Consider the following 18,226-nt stretch of genomic DNA (forward strand, 5'->3'; position numbering starts at 1 on the left):
AAGCTGCGAGGCTGAACAGGAAGGAAGGAATTATGAATTATGCTAAGGTCACATCAATCTGCCAAGGAGGACCAAGGAGTGAAAGGGAAGATCAACTGGTTGCAGATGGAGAGGGTGATAGGTCGAATGCTGAGGCACAACAAGGCTATCAAGAGCCACTGGAAAAATCAAGGGAGAAACTGACCACATACAGGCAGGATCCAGAGCCACAGAGGGTGAGGCAATGCGAGGAAGAAAGGGCAAAATCAGTGTTTATCCATGGGCTTCAGGAGAGAGAGGAAAGGACACACACTGAAAGGAAGCAGGAAGAAAGGAAGGAGATTGAGAAAATCATAACAGAAATAGGTGAAGAGAGGGACGAGATTGTAAATTTTCAGAGAATAGGGGGGTACTCGAAGGTGAGAAACCGACCAATCAAGCTGATTCTCAGGACGGAAACAGTGCGGAACAGGATCCTCCAAGAGAAACCACGATTGAAATACTCGGAAGAGTACAAGAGGGTGTTCCTAGACAGAGACAGAACAAAATCAGAACGACAGCAGCTGAGGGAGAGGACAAAAAAGCGAAAGGAGCTAGGAAAAGAGACAAGGAGGGAACCAGCAGAGGTCTGTCAGAGCAGGACAGAACAGCAAGGGCAAGCACACACACAACTACTCTCAGAACCATACAACCTATCACACCATCCCAACACACCCTACAATCCATACCCACAGCCTCCACCCAACACCAAGCTATAGAACCCCACAGTATGCCACCAGGTCTCCCACCCTCACAGGCCCCCCAAACCACAGTGTTGGAAAGGAAACTGAAGGTATGGTACACAAACGCTGATGGAATAACAAATAAGTGGGAGGAGTGGCAAGAAAGAGTCAAAGAAGCATCACCGGACATCATAGCTCTCACAGAAACCAAGCTTACAGGTATGATAACAGATGCCATCTTTCCAACGGGATACCAAATCCTGAGGAAAGACAGAGGGAACAGGGGGGGTGGAGGAGTGGCGTTGCTGATCAAAAATCGCTGGAATTTTGATGAGCTGGAGAGAGAAGATAGCGGAGAAGAAAGTGATTACATAGTGGGAACACTTCACTCTGGAGGTCCCAAGGTGGTAATAGCAGTGATGTATAACCCACCACAGAACAGCAGGAGGCCAAGGCAAGAGTACGACGAGAGCAATAGAGCGATGGTTGACACACTAGCTAGAGTGGCCAGAAGAGCTCATGCATGCAGGGCAAAGCTCCTGATCATGGGTGACTTTAACCACAAGGAGATAGATTGGGAGAACTTGGACCCACATGGGGGCCAAGATACTTGGAGGGCTAAGATGATGGAGGTGGTACTGGAGAACTTCATGTACCAACACGTAAGGGACACTACAAGAGAGAGAGGAGAGGATGAACCAGCAAGGCTGGACTTAGTATTCACCTTCAGTAGTGCAGATATCGAGGACATCACATATGAAAGACCCCTTGGGGCCAGTGACCATGTGGTTGTAAGCTTCGAATACACAGTAGAGCTACAAGTGGAGGGAGAAGCAGGAAGGCCAGGACGAATGAAGCCAAACTACAAGAAAGGGGACTACACAGGAATGAGGAACTACCTGAACGGGGTTCAGTGGGACAGAGAACTGGCAGGGAAACCAGTTAATGAGATGATGGAATATGTAGCAATAAAATGCAAGGAGGCTGAGGAGAGGTTTGTACCCAAGGGTAACAGGAGTAATGAAAAAGCCAGGATGAGCCCATGGTTTACCCAAAGGTGCAGGGAGGCAAAAACCAAGTGTGCTAGGGAATGGAAGAAATATAGAAGGCAAAGGACCCAGGAGAATAAGGAGAACAGTCGTAGAGCCAGAAATGAATATGCACAGATAAGAAGGGAGGCCCAAAGACAATATGAAAATGACATAGCAGCGAAAGCCAAATCTGACCCGAAACTGTTGTACAGCCACATCAGGAGGAAAACAACAGTCAAGGACCAGGTAATCAGGCTAAGGAAGGAAGGAGGAGAGACAACAGGAAATGACCGGGAAGTATGTGAAGAACTCAACAAGAGATTCAAAGAAGTGTTCACAGAGGAGACAGAAGGGACTCCAGAAAGACGGAGAGGTGGGGCACACCACCAAGTGCTGGACACAGTGCACACAACCGAGGAAGAAGTGAAGAGGCTTCTGAGTGAGCTAGATACCTCAAAGGCAATGGGGCCAGATAACATCTCCCCATGGGTATTGAGAGAGGGAGCAGAGGCGCTATGTGTACCCCTAACAACAATATTCAATACATCTATCGAAACAGGGAGATTGCCTGAGGCATGGAAGACAGCAAATGTAGTCCCAATCTTTAAAAAAGGAGACAGACATGAAGCATTAAACTACAGACCAGTGTCACTGACATGTATAGTATGCAAAATCATGGAGAAGATTATCAGGAGAAGAGTGGTGGAACACCTAGAAAGGAATGATCTCATCAACAGCAGCCAGCATGGTTTCAGGGACGGGAAATCCTGTGTCACAAACCTACTGGAGTTCTATGACATGGTGACAGCAGTAAGACAAGAGAGAGAGGGGTGGGTGGATTGCATTTTCTTGGACTGCAAGAAGGCGTTTGACACAGTTCCACACAAGAGATTGGTGCAAAAACTGGAGGACCAAGCAGGGATAACAGGGAAGGCACTACAATGGATCAGGGAATACTTGTCAGGAAGACAGCAGCGAGTCATGGTACGTGGCGAGGTGTCAGAGTGGGCACCTGTGACCAGCGGGGTCCCGCAGGGGTCAGTCCTAGGACCAGTGCTGTTTCTGGTATTTGTGAACGACATGACGGAAGGAATAGACTCTGAGGTGTCCCTGTTTGCAGATGACGTGAAGTTGATGAGAAGAATACACTCGATCGAAGACCAGGCAGAACTACAAAGGGATCTGGACAGGCTGCAGAACTGGTCCAGCAATTGGCTCCTGGAGTTCAATCCCACCAAGTGCAAAGTCATGAAGATTGGGGAAGGGCAAAGAAGGCCGCAAACGGAGTACAGTCTAGGGGGTCAGAGACTACAAACCTCACTCAAGGAAAAAGATCTTGGGGTGAGTATAACACCAGGCACATCTCCTGAAGCGCACATCAACCAAATAACTGCTGCAGCATATGGGCGCCTAGCAAACCTCAGAACAGCATTCCGACATCTTAATAAGGAATCGTTCAGGACCCTGTACACCGTATACGTTAGGCCCATATTGGAGTATGCGGCACCAGTTTGGAACCCACACCTAGCCAAGCACGTAAAGAAACTAGAGAAAGTGCAAAGGTTTGCAACAAGACTAGTCCCAGAGCTAAGAGGTATGTCCTACGAGGAGAGGTTAAGGGAAATCAACCTGACGACACTGGAGGACAGGAGAGATAGGGGGGACATGATAACGACATACAAAATACTGAGAGGAATTGACAAGGTGGACAAAAACAGGATGTTCCAGAGATTGGACACAGTAACAAGGGGACACAGTTGGAAGCTAAAGACACAGATGAATCACAGGGATGTTAGGAAGTATTTCTTCAGCCACAGAGTAGTCAGTAAGTGGAATAGTTTGGGAAGCGATGTAGTGGAGGCAGGATCCATACATAGCTTTAAGCAGAGGTACGATAAAGCTCACGGCTCAGGGAGAGTGACCTAGTAGCGATCAGTGAAGAGGCGGGGCCAGGAGCTCGGACTCGACCCCCGCAACCTCAACTAGGTGAGTACAACTAGGTGAGTACACACACACACACACACACACACTGCCCACCACACACACACAAACACACACACACACACACACACACACACACACACACACACACACACAGACACACACACACACACACACACACACACACACAGAGCCCACCCCACACACACACACACACACACACACACACACACACACACACACACACACACACACACACACACACACACACTGCCCACCACACACACACACACACACACACACACACACACACACACAGCCCACCACACACACACACACACACACACACACACACACTGCAATGGATAAGGGAATACCTGACAGGGAGGCAGCAACGAGTCATGGTACGTGAAGAGGTATCACAGTGGGCGCCTGTTACGAGCGGGGTCCCACAGGGGTCAGTTCTAGGACCAGTGCTATTTTTGATGTATGTGAACGACATGATGGAAGGAATAGACTCTGAAGTGTCCCTGTTCGCAGATGACGTGAAGCTGATGAGAAGAATTAAATCGGACGAGGATGAGGCAGGACTGCAAAGAGACCTGGAGAGGCTGGACATGTGGTCCAGTAACTGGCTTCTCGAATTCAATCCAGCCAAATACAAAGTCATGAAGATTGGGGAGGGGCAAAGAAGACCGCAGACAGAGTATAGGCTAGGTGGACAAAGACTACAGACCTCACTCAGGGAGAAAGACCTTGGGGTGACCATAACACCGAGCACATCACCGGAGGCACACATCAACCAAATAACCGCTGCAGCATACGGGCGCCTGGCAAACCTGAGAATAGCGTTCCGATACCTTAATAAGGAATCGTTCAAGACACTGTACACTGTGTATGTTAGGCCCATACTGGAGTATGCAGCACCAGTCTGGAACCCACACCTGGTCAAGCACGTCAAGAAGTTAGAGAAAGTACAAAGGTTTGCAACAAGGCTAGTCCCAGAGCTCAAGGGAATGTCGTACGAGGAAAGGTTAAGGGAAATCGGACTGACGACACTGGAGGACAGAAGGGTCAGGGGAGACATGATAACGACATACAAGATACTGCGGGGAATAGACAAGGTGGACAGAGATAGGATGTTCCAGAGAGGGGACACAGGGACAAGGGGTCACAACTGGAAGCTGAAGACTCAGACGAGTCACAGGGACGTTAGGAAGTATTTCTTCAGTCATAGAGTTGTCAGCAAGTGGAATAGCCTAGCAAGTGAAGTAGTGGAGGCAGGAACCATACATAGTTTTAAGAAGAGGTATGACAAAGCTCAGGAAGCAGAGAGAGAGAGGATCCAGTAGCGATCAGTGAAGAGGCGGGGCCAGGAGCTGAGTCTCGGCCCCTGCAACCACAATTAGGTGAGTACAATTAGGTGAGTACACTGCCCACCACACACACACACTGCCCACCACACACACACACACACACACACACACACACACACACACACATACAGACACACACACACACACACACACACACACACACACACACTGCCCACCACAAAGAAGTGTTCACAGAGGAGACAGAAGGGACTCCAGAAAGACGGAGAGGTGGGGCACACCACCAAGTGCTGGACACAGTGCACACAACCGAGGAAGAAGTGAAGAGGCTTCTGAGTGAGCTAGATACCTCAAAGGCAATGGGGCCAGATAACATCTCCCCATGGGTATTGAGAGAGGGAGCAGAGGCGCTATGTGTACCCCTAACAACAATATTCAATACATCTATCGAAACAGGGAGATTGCCTGAGGCATGGAAGACAGCAAATGTAGTCCCAATCTTTAAAAAAGGAGACAGACATGAAGCATTAAACTACAGACCAGTGTCACTGACATGTATAGTATGCAAAATCATGGAGAAGATTATCAGGAGAAGAGTGGTGGAACACCTAGAAAGGAATGATCTCATCAACAGCAGCCAGCATGGTTTCAGGGACGGGAAATCCTGTGTCACAAACCTACTGGAGTTCTATGACATGGTGACAGCAGTAAGACAAGAGAGAGAGGGGTGGGTGGATTGCATTTTCTTGGACTGCAAGAAGGCGTTTGACACAGTTCCACACAAGAGATTGGTGCAAAAACTGGAGGACCAAGCAGGGATAACAGGGAAGGCACTACAATGGATCAGGGAATACTTGTCAGGAAGACAGCAGCGAGTCATGGTACGTGGCGAGGTGTCAGAGTGGGCACCTGTGACCAGCGGGGTCCCGCAGGGGTCAGTCCTAGGACCAGTGCTGTTTCTGGTATTTGTGAACGACATGACGGAAGGAATAGACTCTGAGGTGTCCCTGTTTGCAGATGACGTGAAGTTGATGAGAAGAATACACTCGATCGAAGACCAGGCAGAACTACAAAGGGATCTGGACAGGCTGCAGAACTGGTCCAGCAATTGGCTCCTGGAGTTCAATCCCACCAAGTGCAAAGTCATGAAGATTGGGGAAGGGCAAAGAAGGCCGCAGACGGAGTACAGTCTAGGGGGTCAGAGACTACAAACCTCACTCAAGGAAAAAGATCTTGGGGTGAGTATAACACCAGGCACATCTCCTGAAGCGCACATCAACCAAATAACTGCTGCAGCATATGGGCGCCTAGCAAACCTCAGAACAGCATTCCGACATCTTAATAAGGAATCGTTCAGGACCCTGTACACCGTATACGTTAGGCCCATATTGGAGTATGCGGCACCAGTTTGGAACCCACACCTAGCCAAGCACGTAAAGAAACTAGAGAAAGTGCAAAGGTTTGCAACAAGACTAGTCCCAGAGCTAAGAGGTATGTCCTACGAGGAGAGGTTAAGGGAAATCAACCTGACGACACTGGAGGACAGGAGAGATAGGGGGGACATGATAACAACATACAAAATACTGAGAGGAATTGACAAGGTGGACAAAGACAGGATGTTCCAGAGATTGGACACAGTAACAAGGGGACACAGTTGGAAGCTAAAGACACAGATGAATCACAGGGATGTTAGGAAGTATTTCTTCAGCCACAGAGTAGTCAGTAAGTGGAATAGTTTGGGAAGCGATGTAGTGGAGGCAGGATCCATACATAGCTTTAAGCAGAGGTATGATAAAGCTCACGGCTCAGGGAGAGTGACCTAGTAGCGATCAGTGAAGAGGCGGGGCCAGGAGCTCGGACTCGACCCCCGCAACCTCAACTAGGTGAGTACAACTAGGTGAGTACACACACACTCCCACACACACACTGCCCACACACACACTGCCCACCACACACACACACACACACACACACACTGCCCACCACACACACACACACACACACACACACACACACACACACACACACACACACACACACACACACACACCCCACCACACACACACACTCCCCACCACCCCACACACACACTGCCCACCACCACACACACACACTGCCCACCACACACACACAGCCCACCACACACACACACACACACACTGCCCACCACACACACACACACACACACTGCCCACCACACACACACACACTGCCCACCACACACACACACACTGCCCACCACACACACACACACACACACACACACACACACACACACACACACACACTGCCCACCACACACACACACACTGCCCACCACACACACACACACACACTGCCCACCACACACACACACACTGCCCACCACACACACACACACTGCCCACCACACACGCACACACTGCTCATCATACACACTGCTCACCACATACACCATCCCCCATACACAATGCACACCTCGATTGCCAAATACATGTGCTTGTAATGGCAAAATATCTCTGGCAGCCAACTTAGTGGCCATTACGATATGGTCAACTCAGTGTCCACCTCGAGTGGTCTAAGTGTGCACGTGTCTGAGGTCCGTATGAGTGGACTGACTGTGCTGGTGTCAGAGGTCGAAAGGTATGAGTGCTCGTGTGCTCTCTTGATCCAGGAGCTTCAAGGAGCTCCATGGTGTTGCCTGCACACAGCCAGAATGGTGGTGGTGGTGGTACAACACTACATCAAGGAGCTCCACGGTGTTGCCTGTCCGATCCAGCATTTATAATCGACAATTGTTTGTTAATGGCTCCAATGGTAATTTATATATGCTCCTATCCCTCCCTACCTCTCTCCCTCCCAACCTCCTTCCCTACCTCTCTCCCTCCCTACCTCTCTCCCTCCCTACCTCTCTCCCTCCCTACCTCCCTCCCTACCTCTCTCCCTCCCTACTCCTCTCCCTCCCTACTCCTCTCCCTCCCTAATCCTCTCCCTCCCTACCTCTCTCCCTCTCTCCCTCATACTAATTCGAAAACGATCCAGCCTTTTTTTATTGTAGTATTAATCTATAGTAGTTGCATGTTAGTACGTAAATTTTGTGTTACTGGTGCTTAAGATTTGTGTTACTGGTGTGTAGGGTTTGTGTTTCTGGTGTGTAGGGTTTGTGTTTCTGGTGTGTAGGGTTTGTGTTTCTGGTGTCTAGGGTTTGTGTTACTGGTGTCTAGGGTTTGTGTTACTGGTGTCTAGGGTTTGTGTTACTGGTGTCTAGGGTTTGTGTTACTGGTGTCTAGGGTTTGTGTTACTGGTGTCTAGGGTTTGTGTTACTGGTGTCTAGGGTTTGTGTTACTGGTGTCTAGGGTTTGTGTTACTGGTGTCTAGGGTTTGTGTTACTGGTGTCTAGGGTTTGTGTTACTGGTGTCTAGGGTTTGTGTTTCTGGTGTCTAGGGTTTGTGTCCTGTGCTTCAGTGTAGAATCATTCTGCATTATGGATGATCTTCAGGGTGGTTTATGTTACATCGCAGGGAGTGGAGGCGGCGTTATTGATGTAGTGGTTGAAGGTAACCCAAGTTAATCTGTAGTTCCTGGTGGTGGTCCCAAACATGACTAGTGGTGGTAGTGGTTCCAGGGACCACAAGGACAGGTCATTGACACGTCCTCCAGGAAAGACCCAGGGAGTGTGACTTGTGTTTAACGTGTTTGCTGATACTCGTGTGACCCATCTATCTTAAGTCTCACTGGTAATGGAACAAGTCGTGTTTACACATTGCTCAGTCAATGTTATCATCTTTTTAAAAGACTTACCTCAGAGAATTGCAAGTCAGAATTAACGTCTACTAAAGCAAAGGTCTTACATACTCTATGACAAGAGAATACACACAGACACACACACACACACACACACACACACACACACACACACACACACACACACACACACACACACACACACACACACACACACACACGAAGAGGCGAGGGTTGACTATTTTAGGATCAGAGTAACCTAGGCTGGTTGTGGACAGGTTACATGCAGCTTTAATGACCCTCGCATGACTAGTCGATAGTCTTTAAACCTAATTATTATTTCACTGAAAGGGCAGCTCTAAATCTATAGGGGGCATATAGGAGATACAATATAGGAGATACAATAAAAGAAAAAAAACGGATAGGCCCAATTCCAATCTCTGCGACTAGAGGGAGAGAAGGATTCCATCTCACTTAGGTGCCTTTTAATTCAAGTGCCAACAACAGCAAAATAAGTTGCTGCTTTTTAACAGCTGCATGTTGAGGAAAAGTGTTCAATGAACCCCTTTATCAGAGGAATATATGTATATATGTATATATATATATATATATATATATATATATATATATATATATATATATATATATATATATATATATATTATATATATATATATATATATATATATATATGTGTCGTGCCGAATATGTAAAACTGGTCAATTAGCAAGAACTCATTTAAAATTAAGTCCTTTCCAAAATTTTCTCTTATACGTTTAAAGATATATATTTTTCATTAATTTTAATGTATTTTTTTTTAATTTTGCACCAAAAGAAACTTGGAAAACTTACCTAACCTTATTATAACAAGATTAATTTACTTTAGCCTAACCCAACTAAATATATTTTAGATTTGTTTACAGTAATTTAATACGTAACAAACACAATCAAATATATTTTTTTCGTTAGGTTCAGAATGATTTTGGCGAAATTATTGCATATACAAATTTTCACTTGTCCTATATGGCAAGATGAGCGTTGCTATTTAAGCCAAGATTGCAAGTTCTGCCTATTCGGCATGACATATATATATATATATATATATATATATATATATATATATATATATATATATATATATATATATATATATATATATATATATATATATATATATATATATATATATATATATATATATATATATATATATATATATATATATATATATATATATTATCACACTGGCCGATTCCCACCAAGGCAGGGTGGCCCGAAAAAGAAAAACTTTCACCATCATTCACTCCTTCACTGTCTTGCCAGAAGAGTGCTTTACACTACAGTTTTTAAACTGCAACATTAACACCCCTCCTTCAGAGTGCAGGCACTGTACTTCCCATCTCCAGGACTCAAGTCCGGCCTGCCGGTTTCCCTGAACCCCTTCATAAATGTTACTTTGCTCACACTCCAACAGTACGTCAAGTATTAAAAAACATTTGTCTCCATTCACTCCTATCAAACACGCTCACGCATGCCTGCTGGAAGTCCAAGCCCCTCGCACACAAAACCTCCTTTACCCCCTCCCTCCAACCTTTCCTAGGCCGACCCCTACCCCGCCTTCCTTCCACTACAGACTGATACACTCTTGAAGTCACTCTGTTTCGCTCCATTCTCTCTACATGTCCGAACCACCTCAACAACCCTTCCTCAGCCCTCTGGACAACAGTTTTGGTAATCCCGCACCTCCTCCTAACTTCCAAACTACGAATTCTCTGCATTATATTCACACCACACATTGCCCTCAGACATGACATCTCCACTGCCTCCAGCCTTCTCCTCGCTGCAACATTCATCACCCATGCTTCACACCCATATAAGAGCGTTGGTAAAACTATACTCTCATACATTCCCCTCTTTGCCTCCAAGGACAAAGTTCTTTGTCTCCACAGACTCCTAAGTGCACCACTCACCCTTTTCCCCTCATCAATTCTATGATTCACCTCATCTTTCATAGACCCATCCGCTGACACGTCCACTCCCAAATATCTGAATACATTCACCTCCTCCATACTCTCTCCCTCCAATCTGATATCCAATCTTTCATCACCTAATCTTTTTGTTATCCTCATAACCTTACTCTTTCCTGTATTCACTTTTAATTTTCTTCTTTTGCACACCCTTCCAAATTCATCCACCAATCTCTGCAGCTTCTCTTCAGAATCTCCCAAGAGCACAGTGTCATCAGGAAAGAGCAACTGTGACAACTCCCACTTTATGTGTGATTCTTTATCTTTTAACTCCACGCCTTTTGCCAAGACCCTCGCATTTACTTCTCTTACAACCCCATCTATAAATATATTAAACAACCATGGTGACATCACACATCCTTGTCTAAGGCCTACTTTTACTGGGAAATAATTTCCCTCTTTCCTACATACTCTAATTTAAGCCTCACTATCCTCGTAAAAACTCTTCACTGCTTTCAGTAACCTACCTCCTACACCATATACCTGCAACATCTGCCACATTGCCCCCCTATCCACCCTGTCATACGCCTTTTCCAAATCCATAAATGCCACAAAGACCTCTTTAGCCTTATCTAAATACTGTTCACTTATATGTTTCACTGTAAACACCTGGTCCACACACCCCCTACCTTTCCTAAAGCCTCCTTGTTCATCTGCTATCCTATTCTCCGTCTTACTCTTAATTCTTTCAATAATAACTCTACCATACACTTTACCAGGTATACTCAACAGACTTATCCCCCTATAATTTTTGCACTCTCTTTTGTCCCCTTTGCCTTTATACAAAGGAACTATGCATGCTTTCTGTCAATCCCTAGGTACCTTACCCTCTTCCATACATTTATTAAATAATTGCACCAACCACTCCAAAACTATATCCCCACCTGCTTTTAACATTTCTATCTTTATCCCATCAATCCCGGCTGCCTTACCCCCTTTCATTTTACCTACTGCCTCACGAACTTCCCCCACACTCACAACTGGCTCTTCCTCACTCGTACAAGATGTTATTCCTCCTTGCCCTATACACGAAATCACAGCTTCCCTATCTTCATCAACATTTAACAATTCCTCAAAATATTCTCTCCATCTTCCCAATACCTCTAACTCTCCATTTAATAACTCTTCTCTTCTATTTTTAACTGACAAATCCATTTGTTCTCTTGGGTTCCTTAACTTGTTAATCTCACTCCAAAACTTTTTCTTATTTACAACAAAATTTGTTGATAACATCTCACCCACTCTCTCATTTGCTCTCTTTTTACATTGCTTCACCAATCTCTTAACCTCTCTCTTTTTCTCCATATACTCTTCCCTCCTTGCATCACTTCTACTTTGTAAAATCTTCTCATATGCTAACTTTTTCTCCCTTACTGCTCTCTTTACATCATCATTCCACCAATCGCTCCTCTTCCCTCCCGCACCCACTTTCCTGTAACCACAAACTTCTGCTGAACACTCTAACACTACATTTTTAAACCTACCCCATACCTCTTCGACCCCATTGCCTATGCTCTCATTAGCCCATCTATCCTCCAATAGCTGTTTATATCTTACCCTAACTGCCTCCTCTTGTAGTTTATAAACCTTCACCTCTCTCTTCCCTGATGCTTCTATTCTCCTTGTACCCCATCTACCTTTTACTCTCAGTGTAGCTACAACTAGAAAGTGGTCTGATATATCTGTGGCCCCTCTTTAAACATGTACATCCTGAAGTCTACTCAACACTCTTTTATCTACCAATACATAATCCAACAAACTACTGTCATTTCGCCCTACATCATATCTTGTATACTTATTTATCCTCTTTTTCTTAAAATATGTATTACCTATAACTAAACCCCTTTCTATACAAAGTTCAATCAAAGGGCTCCCATTATCATTTACACCTGGCACCCCAAACTTACCTACCACACCCTCTCTAAAAGTTTCTCCTACTTTAGCATTCAGATCCCCTACCACAGTTACTCTCTCACTTGGTTCAAAGGCTCCTATACATTCACTTAACATCTCCCAAAATCTCTCTCTCTCCTCTACATTCCTCTCTTCTCCAGGTGCATACACGCTTATTATGACCCACTTTTCACATCCAACGTTTACTTTAATCCACATAATTCTTGAATTTACACATTCATATTCTCTTGTCTCCTTCCATAACTGATCCTTCAACATTACTGCTACCCCTTCCTTTGCTCTAACTCTCTCAGATACTCCAGATTTAATCCCGTTTATTTCCCCCCACCGAAACTCCCCTACCCCCTTCAGCTTTGTTTCGCTTAGGGCCAGGACATCCAACTTCTTTTCATTCATAACATCAGCAATCATCTGTTTCTTGTCATCCGCACTACATCCACGCACATTTAAGCATCCCAGTTTTATAAAGTTTTTCTTCTTCTCTTTTTTAGTAAATGTCTACAGGAGAAGGGGTTACTAGCCCATTGCTCCCGGCATTTTAGTCTCCTCATACGACACGCATGGCTTACGGAGGAAAGATTCTTTTCCACTTCCCCATGGACAATAGAAGAAATAAAGAATAACAAGAGCTATTTAGAAAAAGGAGAAAAACCTAGATGTATGTATATATATACTATATGCATGTGCGTGTCTGTGAAGTGTGACCAAAGTGTAAGTTGGAGTAGCAAGATATCCCTGTTATCTAGCGTGTTTATGAGACAAAAAAAAGATATATATATATATATATATATATATATATATATATATATATATATATATATATATATATATATATATATATATATATATATATCTCCCAGTTGACTTGCCATGGGGCTGTCATGGCAAGTCACGTGTGGTTATTATATTATTGATAATTTAAACAGGATTTTCAGAGCATGGTACTGTGTCATGGGGAAGCCTTGAACCTGGGGAATGGGAGGAATCAGGTTCTATGACACATGGTAGTGAAGAGGCTGGAGGTCGACCCCCTGGTGTGACCCGTGGTAGTGGTAAGAGCCGAGGCTGGTGGTCGACCCCCTTGTGTGACACGTGGTAGTGGTAACAGCCGAGGCTGGTGGTCGACCCCTTGGTGTGACACGTGGTAGAGACGAGACTGGTGGTCGACTCCTGGTGTGTAATTATCCCTGGTGTTGTGTAGTGAGGTGTGTCATGGATGCCAATGTTTCTAAGAGTAGCCGTGCGTAGGTCCAGTCGTGTCTGGGATCTATTCCCTTCCTTACTGCCTCCCTCCCTCCCTCCCTCTCTGGCTCTCCCTTACTGCCTCCCTCTCCCTGTCCCTCCCTCCCTCCCTCCCTCCCTCTCTGGCTCTCCCTTACTGCCTCCCTCTCCCTGTCCCTCCCTCCCTCCCTTCCTCTCTGGCTCTCCCTTACTGCCTCCCTCTCCCTGTCTCTCCCTCCCATTGCCTCTTCCTTAGTCTTAGTAATATAGTAAAGTCTGAGTGGATCAGTTACTATGATAACATGAGCGTAAATTAGTACATTTACGGAGCAACTTACAATGTAAACATACTGTTGCAATGGATACATTATCAGGAGCTTGTAGTGTTGCAGAACTAGAAGAGGAAATCCAGGCAGACTCGTTCAGGGGAACGACTCTCTCCAGAATCAATACGAATGGTCTAGAGCTATCATTCAACTCTCCCTTTGGTTATTTTGCATACTGACTGATGTAGTAGCCAGGCTTAAGCTTGGTTACAAGTACCTCTGGCAGTCTGGCAGACACTCAGATGATTAAACTAAATGTGAATATGTGGTCAGCCTTATGGTCACTTTAGCATTACGTGCTTGACACTATAATACTTATTTCATATGTCTAGGTATCTTATTTCCATTAATAAGATACCAGACATAGGAGTATGAAGCAGATATCCTAAATTTTCTTGTAACAGATAAGATTAATTGCAGATAAAAGTCTCAGTGTATCCCAGTTAACTTTTTTGGGCCCTAGTTCCTGGGCCTTTTGTTTACCCACATGATCTTGCGCTATCCTCCACAGCGTGGATATGGGGTTCACAATAAACCAGCCACTTCAGAGGAAAAATCTAAAACTCCCAACCTATTTCTCCCTCTTTTGTTTTCTCTCCCTCCTTGTCTCTTTATCCTTACCCGTTTCTCCTTCACCGTCGCCCCTCCATCACTCCGTATATTTGTATAATATACTTTATGTATAGCAGTGTTATATTAAACTGCAGTTTCATTGCTCAGTATAAATTGATTTGTTTTCCCTATAATTATCAAAACACGAGAGTTATCTTGTTGACGTTTATAGTTCAGTTAATGTCCGCAGATAATTTACTGCCTTCTTGGAACCTGACAAAGTGTCGTGTAGGACACTACACACGACAAATGTCAACCCGTCTTGGAGTATGCAGCAGCAGCATGGAACCCATATCTGTTTTATTATGTAGAGAAACTGGATAAAGTGCAGATGTTCACAACGAGACTAGTCCAGGAGCTAAGGGAAACGAACTGTGAAACGAGACTGGAGGAGCTGTACCTGACGACATGTGAAGATAGAAGGACCAGGGGTAAACATAATAACGTACAAAATACTCAAAGGGCTTGATATGGTACCTGAAGGATGTTTCAGGGGGTCGGTGCTCCCACTAACCTCCTTCCAGAGCACCAGCAGACTGCTTACTGATGTGAAATTGTCAAAGTAAATGTTAATTCTTGTTTCTCTGTCCCCCCAGCCACCCTGGAGCCCACCTACCAGCAGCTGCAGACCATGAGGCTGGACAAGAGCCCCTTCGTCATCATCTCCGTTATTGGCCAGGAGCTGCTCGCCGCTGGCCACTACGCTGCCGCCGTCGTTGTCTTGGAGTCAGCACTCAAGATTGGCACGTGCTCACTCAAGCTACGGGGCTCAGTCTTCTCGGCGCTCTCCTCGGCCTACTGGGCTCTCAATTCTCTTGACAAGGTAAATGAGGCTCTCCTCCGGAAGCCTCTTGGCTTCTGCTTCACCTACATGAATTTCCATGAAGTGGGAGTCAATGCAGTTCTCCTCTCTGTAAAGTTTTATACTCTCCTGGTTGGTACATTAATAGTACTCTAGTTCTGTACTCTCCTGGTGGGTACATTACTAGTTCTCTACTCTCCTGGCAGGTACATTTACTAGTACTCTAATTTCTGTACTCTCCTGGTGGGAACATTTACGGGTACTCCTCTAGTTTCTGTACTCTCCCTGTGAGTACATTAACTAATACTCCTCTAGCAATACTTCTGTAACTTTCTGAAGTTAACACCGACTCACTTGCCCCAGGTTCAAGCCCCGCCTGTTCCCTGGTATCACGATGTCGTGAGTCGTGAATTTTAAGGTAGGTACCAGTAGCCCAGACACCCGGTGCGCTAATATTGATATTTCGTATGACAGACACTACATTATGTCAGTACTTCCTCTGTCGTAGCAAATCTCACTAGAACGTGCTATGTGTTGCTTCAATGTCATGAGAATCAACAGTGAGATCAATGACTTTGTGCTATTATTAATAAACTAGAGAACGATCAATTATATCAGTGAGACTAGTGTTATTAGCAGGCAATGAGATTGGTAATTTAACTGAAATATAGTGAGATTGGGAGGGAGTGTTTGCAGTGTTTAGATTAGTTTGTAATTTAGTGAGATTAGCAAAAAGTGAATCTCTTAGTAATTAGTAATAACTGAAACTGATGGCATAATTAGGAAACCCCACAGTTAGTACATTTAGAGAAAGTTGGAGAAACAGTTAGTCGAAATTAAATTTGAATCGCTTGATATATATTCAGAACACACTGTGCATTCGTAAGAGCCAGTGAGTAGTCTACATGGCACCAATTAAATCTAATTGAGGGGTTAAAACCAGGTACTGAGGGGGGTTAACCCCCCTCCAGTTCCCTGAATTGAGCCTGAATACCTTCCATCCTCCCCTTACGTGCGCTGTATAATCCTACGGGTTTAGCGCTCCCCATGATTATAATAATGAGGGGGTTAAGAGTAGGTACTGAGGGGGTTAAGAGTAGCTACTGAGAGGTTAAGACTAGGTTCTTAGGGGTTAAAATTAGGTACTGAGGAGTTAAGACTAGGTATTGAGGGGTTAAATCATATATGAGAAGCGTACGATTAGTTGTGGTTGTAGTTGTGGCGATGACCGCTGGTAGCCACGCGGCGCCACTACCTCGAGGCCACACCAAAACATTGTCAAAATTCATAACTCACGAAATCGTAATGACAAGATTGCAAACAAACCATACCACGGGTGGGGTTTGATCCCGCGGTCAGAGAGTCTCAAAACTCCAGACCGTCGCGTTAGCCACGGTTCTTAGAAAATGATTTAAGCAAAGGGGAAAAAAATGTTTTTATGCCGTTGTTTGGCGCGAAAAAGCTAGAAGAATGCTTCCTGAAAGCCGTTTGAAAGGGCAGGTTAAAAAATGTGCATTTTGACAATCGTCGGCGGCGCGTGCTGGAAAACAGACGTTCCAGTGACACTTGTCTTACTGATAATACACACAAAACCTACGTCATAGTTGATAAAGTGCTTTTTAAACACCTCTTTTGAGGTAAGCAAATACTGGCTGGCTAGTTAACTGGTTGGTTTAGTTGGCTGACTAGTTGATTGGTTAGTGGCGGGCTAGTTGACTGGTTAGTTGGCAGGTTACTTGACTGGTTGGTTGGTGGCGACTCGTTAATTAGTAGCTATTTGACTGGTTGGTTCACGGTGAGTTGACAGGTTAGCTAGTGGCTAGTTGACTACTTGGTGGGTAGTTGACTGGTTAATGACTAGTTGACTGGTTGGTTGGCTGGCATGTTGACTGCTTATTTGGCTGGCTTGCTGGCTGACCAACTGGATGAGTGGCTAATTATAGTGCTGGCCGTGCTCGACTGCTTGTTAGCTAGCCAGCCAGGTGCTAGTCGACTAGAGGGTCAGCGTGGTTAACTAGCCAGTCTGTTGCTCGATGCTTCACAGAACAATCAAATTTGGTTAACTACGTTAACTGGCGGTGAACACGGTCAGCCAGAGTGGCGAGGCAGTGGTGCTGGTGGCTCAGCCAGGCGGAACACAGACTGAGAGTGCAGCAACAACAATTTCTCCAGCTAAGCTCTTGCCAAACACGGTAACTGTTCAAGAGTCATCCAACCAATATCTCTTTTGAGAGCTATCGAACAACGGGGGTTGGGAGAGGAAGTGGGGAGGGGATAGATGTTACTCGTTTGAGAGCTTTCGAATAAGTGGGGAAGTGGAGGAGGGGGGTGTTGGATACATGCTGGAGTACAGGTTGTTTGGATACTAGTGCAGGTTTGATGGCATTTGCGATCCGGAGCTTTTTTGAGATTCATTGAGCTCCTGGACCCTTGTTTGAGGGTCTTTTACTGTTTGATGCGTTCTGTTTGTTTTCAACAGTGATACTTGAGGTTCTTTCCAACGATGGCACTTGTTTGAGGTCATTTCAAGAGCGGTTTAATAGCTAAATTTATTATGCACCTCCATACCCATCCTGTTAAACCCATCTTTTGGG

General features: G+C 45.2%; 1 protein-coding gene across 6 annotated transcripts in view; it reads left to right on the forward strand.

Moving 5' to 3' along the window:
• Positions 1-18,226, forward strand: part of LOC128696639 (tetratricopeptide repeat protein 28) — a 476,495-nt gene that overhangs the window by 389,053 nt on the left and 69,216 nt on the right. For all 6 annotated transcript variants that reach the window (XM_070094432.1, XM_070094429.1, XM_070094431.1 and 3 more), the window contains one exon: positions 15,427-15,653. In XM_070094432.1, coding sequence (XP_069950533.1) covers positions 15,427-15,653 — 227 coding nt within the window. The remainder of the gene's footprint in view (positions 1-15,426; positions 15,654-18,226) is intronic.

Source organism: Cherax quadricarinatus, chromosome 46, assembly GCF_038502225.1.
Source record: "Cherax quadricarinatus isolate ZL_2023a chromosome 46, ASM3850222v1, whole genome shotgun sequence".
Lineage (NCBI taxonomy): Eukaryota > Metazoa > Arthropoda > Malacostraca > Decapoda > Parastacidae > Cherax > Cherax quadricarinatus.